The sequence below is a fragment of the Watersipora subatra genome, chromosome 8 (genome assembly GCF_963576615.1).
Source record: "Watersipora subatra chromosome 8, tzWatSuba1.1, whole genome shotgun sequence".
Taxonomy (NCBI): Eukaryota; Metazoa; Bryozoa; class Gymnolaemata; order Cheilostomatida; family Watersiporidae; genus Watersipora; species Watersipora subatra.
In genome coordinates, this window is record NC_088715.1 from 51,820,779 (window position 1) to 51,835,541 (window position 14,763).

The 14,763-nt window shown below is 34.7% G+C and overlaps 1 protein-coding gene across 1 annotated transcript in view; it reads right to left on the bottom strand.

Moving 5' to 3' along the window:
• Positions 1-14,763, bottom strand: part of LOC137402139 (arginine--tRNA ligase, cytoplasmic-like) — a 38,403-nt gene that overhangs the window by 18,056 nt on the left and 5,584 nt on the right. Inside the window, exons 4-7 of the mRNA XM_068088610.1 lie at positions 8,334-8,423; positions 6,717-6,895; positions 2,056-2,239; positions 897-1,026 (exon numbers count right to left, since the gene is read on the bottom strand). Of these exons, the coding sequence (XP_067944711.1) occupies positions 897-1,026; positions 2,056-2,239; positions 6,717-6,895; positions 8,334-8,423 (583 nt within the window). The remainder of the gene's footprint in view (positions 1-896; positions 1,027-2,055; positions 2,240-6,716; positions 6,896-8,333; positions 8,424-14,763) is intronic.

Below are 14,763 nucleotides of genomic sequence, written 5' to 3' on the forward strand. Positions count from 1 at the left end.
TTTGTACCCTTTAAATGGTGTTTGTAAAATATGTTGCAATGACCATAGTAACTGTAGCCGTAGTAACTGTAGCCGTAGTAACTGTAGCCGTAGTAACTGTAGCCGTAGTAACTGTAGCCGTAGTAACTGTAGCCGTAGTAACTGTAGCCGTAGTAACTGTAGCCGTAGTAACTGTAGCCATAGTAACTGTAGCCATAACAACTGTAGCCATAGTAACTGTAAGACAAGTAACTGATACAAAGCCAACAGAAATAACTTTCTATGTATCAGTAGAATTAGTGGCAGCGCAATAGGCTTAACTTTAAGATGAAAAATTTTTTTTGTAGATTTCATCGAAAATATTCTTATTTTTGTTAAAATTGAGCAAATTTTATTTCTGATTTTTTATTGGAAACTTTTTTAATTTTAGTAGATAGCTCTGCCAGGATGTTTTCAAGATTAAAATCGATAAAACTTGAACGAGATTAAAACGCTAAGTTCAGTGATTATATCGCCTTATAAACATCTGCTACCAACCAACGTCAACCAGATCAGAGAAGCCAACCTATACATAGCATGTTACACAACGAGGTCTTCTCCAATAGCGGAGCACTAATTCACGCTGTTCAAACGCCAACCAACATATTAGCAAAATATTTGTGTCCTTCAAACAGTGTTTTTTGAATATATAGCATCAGTCATAGTAACTGCAAAAAATACAAAATCCAGTAGCCAATAATCTTCTTGGCATCAGTAAAACGTCTGGCAGCACAATCAGATTAACTTTTTGCGTTGCTGCCTACACTTTATTCCCACAATTTTGCTTCATTAGGAACTGTTTACAATCGATAGCTTCATCATTACAATCGTCAACCATCGCTGAAATGGGAAAGAAATCTCTTAGAAACATTAATTACCTTGCCTTGAAACATCACAGATAAGCTGCCAGCCTTTGATGTGATCATTCTCTCCAGACTGGAGCTTCACAACTGCCTCATAAGCTCTAGCCTTGAACGCTTCATCTGCATCAAACCTTTTCTTCGACTCCTATGAACATAACAGAACCTTGCAATCTCTATTTTAAAAACCCATTTTGTCATTATGCGTCTGTTCGTCCGCACAAATGCTATGCGTTCCACAATTTTTAACTGATTTTCTCCAAACTTCACATGCATGTGCTACGTGCCTTCCACCAGGTCAACAAAAATATTTGATTTCAAACTCAGTCTGGTTCCTAAGAACCAGCCTCTCAAACACTTACCTGCTGTCTATCTGATCCAGGGGTTCCCAACCAAGGGGGAATTTCCACCTTGGGGGGAATTTTAAACATACAGGGGGAACAGAGAGGTGTTTTGACTTCTTAGATTTTTTGTTTCTATCCTGTAGTGTAAGTTTGAATGTCTTCCTTTAACAATTTCCATTTTCCGCCATAAGCAATGCTAGTCAACTGTATTAAGTCTAAAGCTTGTGATCAACTTATGGTACAAGATGATCTGCGCAGTGTCATGTCCAAAACAAACCTCGCATTGAAGTGCAGTGCCCGAATGAGCAGCAACAGAAATCTCAATAATTACCCAGTTACATGTTTTATAAAAATATTTTGTTATGTTGTTTGTACATGTACAATAAAGTCTGATCATAATTTGTATTGGCTGTTGTTTTTAGCCATGTAGTATATGTGGGGGAATTCAAATTTTTGAACAGATCTAGGGGGAACAGAGTAAAAAAGTTTGGGAACCTCTGATGTGATCGGAAATGAAAAAAATTTTCGGCATCACCGCGCTGAAGGCTAGTACACAAGGAAACTGCGATAAACACAGATCGCAAACCGTATCTTCTGATGATAACATCCTATGAGTATATTTCACAAACACCAATACTATTTTCCATCTCAGATGCTACCGTTAATTTTATTGACCAAAAAATAGATACATTTGAGTGAGAGTACTATCACCCCTACCTGTAGTTGGCAATGTTGCGAAGGCCTCTTCATCAATGTATCTATTTTTATTTAGGTCAATAAAAAGGAGCGACATCTGACATGCCTCACCTAACACATTAATGATAAAAGGCTACCTTATAGAATGCCTGAAGATCAGCTATCGGGGGAGAAACTGTCGTGTAGTCTGGGAACATGTCTTGGAGGTGAGCAATAAGCATTCCGAACTGTGTGCCCCAGTCGCCTACATGATTAACTCTCACTACCTCATGGCCTAAGAACTCACATAAGTTACACAAGCTGTCACCTATGATCGTTGACCTGAAAACCAAAGTAAATAACAGCACTAGTGAGTTAGATCATAAGAAATTTAGTAAAAACAGACTAAATTGATCCAAATGCCCATAAAAAGACTTCGAATATCAAAGAGGCAGCCACGCTACACGTGTTAAGGAAACTGCCCGGTCTCCTTTACCCTCCACAAGAGAGTCAGGCAATAACACAGAGTGTTTAACTCAAATGAAATATCTATTTAAATAAATAAATATATGTCAGCATACATGTAAGATTGGCAATAAACCAAATTCAGAGAGTGTGGGCATACATCTCTGCCTTAGCGATCGTTTCGTGCTGCTTTTATATCTTTCCTCTTTTAGGCTCCGCCCCTTTTTCTTTGTTCCGCGTTCAGTTTTCTATTACGGTCTTTTCGGTAGCCCTAGCGTGCCTCACAGTGGCCAAGCCTTCTTCTGTGTCCGGAGGAAGAAGGCTTGGCCCTGTAACCGTGGCGGCCAGGAGGTCAATCGCTACTACAGCCCTGGTCACGCCGCTTTGCCGTAACACATGTAAACCCAAATGTTATAATGCTGTACATTATGGTAGGAAAGAGTGAAGAGCTGTTTTTGTGCCAAAGAGAGATAGTTTAATTATCGATTAACTGGTTGACAGAAACAAGCCATGACTTACGATCGTCTTTACTAACAGTTTTTTTACTAACGATGCAAAAATCTACAAAAAGCAAATATATTTGTTTTATATTAAAAGTCGTTAAAATGAAATTAAATTTATCAAGACATTTCAATTTTGTAACGAGACGAAAAAATATACATGTATATCAGTTTTGAGAACGACTGCTTTTCACATTTTCTTCAACAAATGCCTCAAGCAGTTTGGTCAACTATAAAACTATTTACAAAGAATATTTATTTACAAAAGCTATATACCAAGAGATATATTATATGGAGTGAATATCCATCTACAATAATGACCATAAATGACATTGAGCGAGCAACTTCGAATTTGTTTTCTACTTTTTACGTTATTGAGTCAAGCTTATTGAGAAATATAGTTAAGAAGTAAATAACAAAGAATACTAAAACTAAGTATACAAAACTATATTTAAAGTAAGTTAAAGTAAGATACATCACCTATTCTACTACCAGACCAGTGTCATTAAACCTACACTTCCTTTCTCATGCCACTAAACCAAAGTAACAATGAAAATCTCTTTGCCGACTATTACTTTATTAACTAATTATTTTTACGTATGATTTAGGTCTTTTATATAGTTTAATATAATGAATTTGTTTTCATGTTACACGGTATAAATATAAAGATATTCACTTCAATGTTCAACGACTTTGGCATATAAAGTTAATATCAGAACTGATTAACATCGCATGTCGAGGTTTGACTGTAGTTGCTATCTATAGATCTCCATCATGTCAGATTTCAAGGAATCTTGGAATAGTACAGATTGAGGAATGTTATTAAGTTCATTTTTTATTGAACGTTTTATTGCATGAAAGGACATGGTGTCTAAACATGAATAATATTTTACTAAATGGGAATATAATATATTAATAAATATTATACTATAAAAACTAATCGCTAAAAAACCGTGCTTTAAAAAACTTGATTCAAATGTAATGTAAAAATCTCCTATACGAACGCTTGTAAAAAACCATCTACGCCTCGAAAAGATCTAAAATTAAGCTATAAGCTATAATAAAAACACTCTGCCAAGAATCACATTTGGTATATAAACATGCCTTGCAAAGTATAGACCTGCAAGTTTTGGAGTCGTTGTTTCTCATTGTAATTTCAAAATAATCTTTCTTTCAACGAAATCTGTTGTCTAATTGAATGCTCACAAGAATGCTGATCATTTGTCCTCAAAATTTATTTGGTTTCACAATGACCAAAATAAGTTGTTCACAAATTTTTGCGAATGTTTTTAGTTTCTAATGACAAACAAATTTATGATCGCTCCATTTGTTCAGCTATTTACAATATCTTATCTACATCGAAGACTATCTAATATATATGCACGAATTATAAGCTTTACTAAATGGGTCACTAAAAGATTAAGCATAAATCATAAGCCATCTAGTTATCCAAGAGTAACCTAAGGCTATAATAAATGGAGTTATCCAAGAGTAACCTAAGGCTATAATAAATGGAGTTATCCAAGAGTAACCTAAGGCTATAATAAATGGTAAGAAAAACACCGTGACCTCGATTGAGTGTCTACTAACAGTTCTGCCTGATTCACAAACAGACACAACTCATAGCCAATACTTGATGTATAAATCTGCTGCGGCTAAAAAGACTGATGCTACTAAATGACACCATGCATTGACAAATAAAATGATGAATAAAAAGTGGCGATGAATACGACGACAATCAGCACAGCATGAAAATAATTTGGGCTCCAAAAACTAAGTAAACTATGAAAAAAAATTGAATTTCAATAGATTTAATTACCTAAAGAATAATCTGAAAGGTTTCATGGCCAGTTTTAATTTACATGAGTGACCTTTGTATATCTATTACGAGTGACAATATATTTATATATACATGTATATATAAATATATACACATAAAATATATAAAAAAAAATACACATATTTATGTAAAGTTGTTTCATCATACTACCTAAAGAATTCCATATAACATAAAGCGCCATGTCAGGAAAAGTTCTCAATTTTGATGTGAATAACGAGCAATTCCCATAGCCTTGAAAATATAATTTTTGCACTTTGAAGAGAGAACAACGCACAATATGAAGACAATTGCAAGATACATTAAGAAAAAAATTGAAAAGAACTGTCAAAAGCAAATCGCATGGATAGTATTTTAAAGGCACCATCTACTTATGATGGTGCCGGCTGATCAGAAGTGGCGAAAAACGATGATCAATAAAAAATGGAAATAAAAAAAATTTGCAAAACATGGAATACAAAAATTGAAAATGTAAAAAAATATTTTAGTTTATGCGTTATCTGTTCTTAAAACTAAGTTTAGTTTTTTTTGAAGGGCTAAAGGGGTGAGCTTGGAACAATCTGGGAATGGAATAGGCAATTTACATGTATTTTATGCTTCATATAACATAAAAACTCTGTAACATAAACGTTCTTAAAACGAATTATTTTTTTTGTCATAGGGGTGTCGACTGTGTAAATCTTTGTGTATGTAGCTGCTGTGAAAAATAAATTTCAAATGAAATTAGCTGGCGCAGTAAAGGAATAAAAAAGAATGGAGATTATGCTCTTTCGAATAAACTATTTTGTCAAATTCAAAAGCGTTGGTTTCTACCAAAGTAGACCAACATGTTTGTTTTGATACGACACGCCAACAATTCGTCGCCTACTCGTTATTAGCGTGTTAGCTACGCGTATGATGTTTTTATTGCTGCTTCCTGCGACCCTTAAGGGCACATTCAGACTATGATTACAACACAGGGTTTTTGCAATTAAATATCATGTGAAATCACCGTACAAATGGGAGTTCAAAATAACCTATAGCTGAAACCACCTAGTTCTGATAAGAGATTGTCTTGATGTAAGCGTTAGCCAATAAAATTATTCTTAAAATTCCAATGATTACAACAAACAAAGTGCCAAATAAAAAAATATTGTCCATCTGCCATATGTTGATTTTTAAATATATGCACAAGTACAATAGCCAGCCCTGCAGCACTAACAAACAAACAATGACTAGCTACTGAGAAACCAAAACAGTCTGTTATCGGTTACAGGTTGGGGAAATCACTTCAACTCAGCGTGAATAGACAGCTTACAATCACCACAGACACAGTTGATACAAAGTGTGATCGGCTGACAGCACATTGAGTTTATGTCACATTATACCTACACAGTAGGCACCACAAGGTAAATATTCCAATCTGAGAAAGTTCACATATAGGGATTTTATATTAAACAATGCGTAAAATACATATAGACAACTTAATTCATTCCAAGATCTTCCCAAACTCCCCATTTTGGGCCTTCGAAAGGAAGAAAACTTGACCTAACTTTTTTAATTTAATGACTGAACAGTAACTGTAGTGTTATTGGTTTGTACTGACATTTCCCTTTTGTTCTTATAGTTTGTAGTCCAAGTTTACGGTAATTTTACGTTATGTAGAGGGAAGCTCACACCTTCAATGCCAGTTTAAAGTGATTTTTTCACTTTTACCCCATAGCAAGTTCTAGTCTGCAAAGAAAAAATTTGTATTTGGTTATAAAAAAAAGATACCAAAGAGAAACAACGATATTTTTCAGGCTAACTATGGGAGTCTCGTTATTCAAATCGAATTTAAAAACGTGCATCAACATGACGCTTTACGTTATATGGAATTTCTTTATGTAACTTGAAGCAAAAACTTTACATAAATTCTTTACATTCAGTTGAATTAACGTAAAAGGAGTTTTATGCTATAAGGGGCGCCCACTGTAATGAAAAACTACAGAGAAAATGCTCAACTGCCAAGGAATGCTTAGGCGACCATGACACCTACCTGAGATGCCCTACATGCATCTCTTTAGCAATGTTGGGAGATGAGAAATCAACTACTACTTTCTTTTTCCGACCCAAATACGGAGGCTTCACTCCTTCTACGAGTATCTTCTGAAGTTCGGCTGAGACAAAGTTCCTCTTGAGAAATATGTTGATGAAACCTGGGCCAGCAATCTCCATCTGTCACCATATAGAACAGACTACACAGTAAAATACCTTTCCCTGTAGGAGCTATTAAATGGGGAACTAGACTGATAAATATCTTGTAATACTATTTACTCGGCTGCCACGTCTAACAAACAATGTTTATCTTCTCTCATATACTTCATGGAAGGTAAACGAATTCAAAAAGGCTAGGGCTAATTAAAGTCACAAGAAAAGTTGCTTTCTCACGACAGAGTAAATAACTTGAAGTGAGCAGACAACTCTGATATGGGAGCAAAGTGACTACTATGAATTTGACTAAATGGTTGTTTTTAGGTTCAGGAAAATCAAAAAATAAGCCAATTGATTTTTATATAGCATCAACCTATAACAAATCGATGACAAACCATACATTCTATCTGTTTCAGAATGAACTAATGGAAGCCGCGTACATAGCCTCCAAAAAGTGTTTGAATGGACTATATTGACGCAGAGAACTGTAACACCTTCCACAAACAACACCTAAAGCATGAGCTCCTGACAGGTGGTATTATAAACCTCTGCTGAATACATAGCTTGAGCTCTCTCAATTGCCAGGCTTAGCAACACGCTATCATAAATGTATCACACTATTTATTTTCATGCATTTCCTGGTTTCAGCAGTAGCTAGTATTTAATCGTTACTTTTTCCACCTTTCCTTCAGAGAGATACAGTCAACCCTTGTTAAAACAGATCCTGTTAGTCTGGATATCAGATATAAGACGAGAAAATTTGGGCATAGCAGCTGCAATTAAGCGAAGTTAGGTTCAAACAATTGATAATTTGTTTGGTTTACAACTGGTTTATAATGAATTAAAAAAGATTTAAAGATTATTAAATGTAAGAAACATTTGTCTATTAAATACATTTACATAAATAATTCGCAAGAGTAAAATACGTTTTTCAATCATATCATTTGTGTGTTATTCAACTTTTATGATTATGAAATATAATTTTATATGACTTATAGATATGTTAGAAAACCACAACATAAGTTTGAAAGGTTAACTTAACTTCAGTAAAACAAACAAAGTCGCAATATTTTGCACGGATGAAAGTTTCTGCAAATAATTTGGTGTTACAGGAGTTGTCTCACCTTTACAGCCATTTTTAAAAATTCCGGCAACTTGGAAATTATTTTTTCTCAGGCTATATATTTTAAAGTATATGCAGTACAATATAGTGCACAGTATATAATGTAATATATATATATATATATATATATATATATATATATAGGCCTTATTAATGCTATTTTCTCTGTATAAATAAACTATATGTAGCCTCATCGATTAAACTGGACAATCAAGCTAAACCAAACCTATTAGCCTCTTTTTAATGAGGGTCGACTGTACATACCAAGAGGAAGTGACAATTTAAAAGAATATCCTTTTCACAATACTCTAAAATTCTCACCATGAGCCAGATACTCACCCGGTCAATCAACTGATTCTCAGGAGTGGCTTGAACGATGCGTGAGGCGATATCTCTCGGACTCGAAGCCTTTCCAATTGATTTCAAAAGCTAGAACATAACAAATATGAAAACACACATTAGGCAAGGACAGTCCACTACAACTTACTATAAGCTCTACATACACATTTTTGGAACGGGAGATAAAATTCAAGCAAATATTTGCCTCCACATAGAAAGTAATTTCCAAATTGTGAGCTGAAATTTGGCCAAAATATTAGTTTTATACATAAAAACATAGAAAAGCTGGTAGGAATGAAAGCAAAAGGTAAAACTTGGTGAAAACTAATTAAAGTTATATTCTGTGATGTATATTGTGTTCTATCATTATATATAATTTATATAATGATATAACACACATACAATCGTCAGTCAAACATGGATAACTCGCCCTCGGATAGCTCAAACACATGGTTAACTCGAACGGTTTCTTTGGTCCGTTCCCACGTAATGATAAATTGCTATAGATAACTCGACCTCAACTTTGTTAACTCGAACAGTTTTTTGCCCAACGGCTACCGAGACGATTGTTATCGCTTTAGAAAATCACTTTATTCCAAGTCATAGAGGTAAACCTCAACTTTTCGTAAATCATAGGCGTCGTTATTACCAACGTCGGCAAAATATTTTTGTCAACGACTTTTCTAAAGGTTTGGTGAATTTTGATTTTTACCAAACATCCGCTTAGCGATCGCCTTTCGGAAGCATGGAAATGTGCGGTGACCTTCGCATAAACTTCAAGAAAAATCAGCAAAATTGATTTCGGTTAAAACGCTCAAAAGAAAAATGTGTCTTTTCTTCTGAGCATTTAAACAACGATCAAGTTTTGCCAATTTTAATCTAAAAAACGTCCTGGCAATAACATCACCTTAAACAACAAAACAATCTCAAGTGATAGAAAAATCTTTATACTTTTTGATAAAATAGTTTTAAACTTTACATTAGAAGCATTTAATTTGAAGCAAGCCATTTATGCTTTTGATTTCTAATATAGTTTGTATAGGTGCATGTATCTACTAATAAATAAATAAATACATGGACTTGTGACAGTGCTCTGAGAACTTGAACGCTCTGATAACTCGAACACTTTCGCTAGGTCCCGTGAAGTTCAAGTTATCCATGTTTGACTGTATAAATGAATATCAATATATTTTATATATGATATTCATATAATCATATACAGTCAAACATGGATAACTCAAACTTCACGGGGCCCAGCCAAAGTGTTCGAGTTATCAGAGCGCTGCCACAAGTGCATGTATTTATCAGTAGATACATGCACATATACAACCTATTTATAAATCAAAAGCATAGAATGTTTGTTGCAAGTTAAAGGAACGGACCGAACAAATCCGTTCGAGTTAACAACGTGTTCGAGCTATCTGTGGGCGACTTATCCATGTTTGCCTGTATATATATATAATATATATTCATATATATTATATATGAAATATCATATATCTATATACATTGTATATGTACACCTCAAAGTTTGTCGTATGTATGTGTGTCCTTCGGTATGTTTGGCTACAGCTATTAAAAATTTTGGAATTAAAAGCTCACATTTTGCAGGATTTGAACTCAAGAAACACGCAACTAAAGGTTAGTTATCCAATTGTCTAACCACGAGTCTACGAAGACTCTTACGATTCATAGCTCTCACTATATACTGTAAACACCCTTTTCTCGATTGCGCGCGCTAAATAACACATTGATTAAAACTCTGTTAACTCTATAAAACGTGATGCCTTTTCGTGAACTTCTATTTCTGGTTTTTAGTAAGGTTCAATTGCTAAATCACGGTCAAGACATTTCATGCAGACAATTGTATTATTTCCGTAGGAAGAACCTCGACATTCTCTCTTCATTCGGTCAGACAAAGACAATATGATATACCATTTTTACATTTATATCAGTATTGAGAGGTACTAGTATCGTTGTACTCAAAGTTTTGATGGATAGCTAAAGATGGAACAGTAACGTTCTTTTATATACACACACACTTCTATGCACGAATTGTTATTATTAATTCAACATATTCAGGATTTTCATTTTGTTTTCTCAGTTCGTATTAATTGTATCATTCCCAAATCATATTTTATTGTAACCGTAGCAAAACAGACTCAATTTAGCTAATACTTGCTAATTATTTCACATTTACATTTAAATACCTTTATAGTTTTATTTTGTTTCTTAATTTATTTAAACTGCACAAAAACACTTTTCTCATGTTAGAGAGTTTGAAAGCTTGAGTGGTAGCTGTTGTTATACGTTAAATAAAAACAAATTTTCTGTGCAAATACTTTTATTACCCGGGCAGTCATCTAGGTATGATATATATATATGAATACCACATATATGTTATATTCATGCATACTATATATGAAATATCATATATATATATTATATGATATTCGTTATATCAATTATATCCCGTGCATGTCCATCATTCACTCAATCACTGAGCCTAAGCAATGCCAAGTCTACACACCTGGTCATGTATGTCGATGATAAAGCGACAACAAGCCTCATTTTACTTATCACTATTTTATTAATTTAGTTTTGAATAACTTGAGTTTTTAAACTTTTAGATTTTCACAGTTTTATATAATGTATTGGTTTTAATTGTTTCACGTATACATACATAAAAATCATCATAGTTTCAACATAAAACTGTTTCAACATACAAAGACGTTTCAACATGCAAAGACGTTTGAAGATGGATTAACCTCTTATTGAGGCTCAAGTGTATCAATGAGGCACATGATTATTAAAGAATGGTGTATTTTACTATAATAACATTTCCACGCCCTTTTTGTTTTATTCTTTTTTGTGTCAGTTCAAATCATCTTTTTATGTTGAAAACTTTGGTCTCACTATCACTGAAAAGTGCATAACACTTAATTTATGATGTCCAATCAAAGACTTAGAAATATACATTACACTAAATTACATTGTACAGCGTACAATGTAATGCTTTTTCTGCAACAACAAACAGATTGAATTTGGATGAAAATGAATGAAACAAAATATGCAACCAAAATGATTTTATATTAATATAACATAATAAATAGCAGCATTACAATTTATAATTAAGATAATGATTTACTGAACTAATTAATTCTCATTACAGGCTAACAAATAGCATCTACAGATGTTAAGCAGGCTAAATAATGGTGATAAAGATTTTGGTTTTTTGGTTTTGAAGATTCTTCATAGCAAATATCGCATATGATAAATATAACATTTCATGACAAGCACAGTGCACCCTCAGGATGCGATTTTGATCTGTTCCGGGATTGGCATTGCATGGTGAAAAAATACTATGTAAAGGTATAGAAACCATAGTAATTATATAGTGCAAACATCCTCTGGTAAACATCGTCAAAACTTTTTATAAGTGCCGTACATTAAAAATTAGTAACACAATAGTATGTCAACCTTATTAACTATAGTTACCTACTGTAACTTTATTGTATTTAGTGGTTATGATCTGCAATAAGATGTATCGTTATAACGTATCGCAGAGAGTTCTTACCTTCAAGACAGACATATTAGTAGAGCAGGAACATAAACTTATCTTTCAGCCTATTCCTTCGGAGGGTTTGCTACTCAAACTAAGATGTTTTATAGTCAGAAATTTATGCTGAATTCAATTATAATGTTTCTACACCTATGTGTTTGCCCATTTCTGAGCTAGAAAGCATTTTCGAAATGGGAGGGGGCAACTCCAAGTTTGGTTGGAAAACCTTACATATCAGACAAAGAAAACTATTTTATAATCTCAAAAATTAATAAATGCTTTTATTTGAGATTAAGTAAGTCAATTCTCAGCATTCCTTAACCCATGCCAAAGACGCAGCAAGACCGCTTGTTTCACTGTCTTGATTAGTCTGTGAATGAAACCCTAGTCAGAGTGGCTAAACTACAATATGAGACAGCCAAACAGTATTCAAACAGATGGTTGATATTGGAAGAAGAGAGCATTCAATGTGAAATTGCTCAAAAAGTGCTAATCATTGAGAACTTCGATGAGAGTTCAGACTTCTTGTCATTATGCCTGTTATAAAAAGTATTGTAACAAACTCGTTATGGAAAGAGCTGAGAAAAGACATGAGAAGAGACAGAAAGAATGTGATACAGCAGAAGAGGTGAGATCAGATATTTATAGCTTTACAAATTCATGATGATTACTCCATGATGATGGTACATTGGTGGGAGAAAAAGAAAACATTTTCATTTTGGTCTGCACATTTTGTGAGCAGCAAAACTAACTCTTTGCAGTTTACATGACTTATTATAGTCTACAATTTGGACATAAATTTATAGATAAATTACATGTATGATCTTGCCTTGGTTTTTTGCATATGACCACACAAACTGCGCTAGATACTGCATGCTGTACTATGCAGAGATGACTAATCTGAAAGTATGGCGTAGCAAGGTGTATGAGGCTCTTATGACAAAGGGGTATTTTACTTATCAATCACGACATCACTGTCCATTCAGCTCTATCGCTTGTGATCAATCTATTGAGCAAACAATTAAAAGAGACTCAAAGTATCATGGTGGAATCATAGAGTTTAACAGGAATCATTGGCCTCTCAATGCTGGACTCTATCTCACCCAGAATGAACAGCTGTACATACAGACATGAAGAAGATGCTAGTACCTGGTGATTCGGATGCAGCAAGTTATGAGATGCGTGAAAAGGCATGGAAGGCTGATGAGGAAATGAGGGAAATCGTGAAAGACTCATAACAGCAAGAATAAATCCGTTTGCGTTTCAAACCACCAAGCTAGTACATATTACCAGTGGTGAAAAAGTCTCCATTGAAGTGAAGCAGGATCTTGAAATGGCAAATGTGATAGGAGAGAAACAGCTTTCAGAATTTGTCCAGAGGAGGTTAAGCACCCAAGAGATTGATTTCAATGCATCCATCAAGTCAAACAAGCTCAAAACCTTCCCCACATTACCATCAGCTAAGAAAAATTCAAAAGAAAAAGTCCTAGCGTGTTCGCACAGACTGTTTGAGAATTTGTTAGTGATCAGCCAACAGCGTAACTTGGATTTGAGAAAAGTGTTATCGTTCTCTCTTGGCAACATCAGCTGGTCCCTGGCTAACTCTGATGGCTCTATATTGAAGACTGCCAAGTCAGCTCTGATGGCTGCTGTTGAGGAAGATGCTGATGATCAACCTTCAATCTATGTTAACCAGGATCAGCTACTAGTCTTTGACGCTGTTGTGATTAATGCTATGGTCGAAATTCAGACCCTGAAAGCTCCTCCAACTTTTGGCATGGTTGCAAGTCAGCTTTTGCAATGGATAGTAATATATATATATATTATATATATGTAGATATGCAAACGTATATCACACATGTCGTGTGGATTTTGTTTGTGACACATACCCTGATATCAGCATTAAAGGAGGTGAGAGAAGTCATAGAAGTGTGGAAGGAAGGCAGAAGGTTGCTGTGTTTAGTCCGAACTTCTGAATTTTCAGCAGATGGCTCAAACAAGACTGCTTTAGTGACATTTTTAAAGGATACATGGAGGAAGTCAACTGTGAAGCAGAAACTAGATCTTGTAACAGCTTTTTCTCAAGAATGCCACATGATCAGCTATGACCTTGATAGACCAATCGCTGTAAACCAAATAGATAGTTTGACACCAGACCACGAGGAAGCAGATACGCGCATGTTATCACATATCGCAAAGATAATGGAAGATAAATTGAGCTCAAAAGTTCTAGTCAAGTGCCAGGACACAGATGTTTTCCTAAGCTGTCTATTTCTAGTGAATGAGCTGCCATCACAAAAACTCATTTACTGCTATGGTAAGAAGCAGTTGAGATATGTAAACAGGCTGTCTGTCTACTGTCCTCACATCCGAACGATGCAAAGCACTGCATGCTCGGGCTCCATGCTCTAAGTGGATATGACAGTGTAAGCGCATTCTATTCCAACGGGAAAATAACTTTCTTCAAGCTGCTAAAGAACAACCTTGAATTCTGTAACACACTGAAATCATTGGGAACAGATTTTGAAGTTGATGGTGCAATAAGATAATCTATTGAGACATTCATATGCAGATTATATGGTGAAGAGACAAATTCATCAATGAAGCAAGGTATAAGATCTTCTGCTCACCGTCTCGCACATCACAACCAAACCTATCACCCACACTATATGAGTTAAATCTCCATATATCTAAGGCTGCCTATCAGGCCGCGATATGGAGAAGAGCCAAGCAAATCATCATCAATGTCCCATCCCCCAGCAACATGGATGGTTTATGGAAGATGGAGAGCTTAAAGCTAGATGGATAACACAACAACCAGCACCTCCTGATGTGCTCGTGGACATGTTTTGTCGATGCAAAACTGGG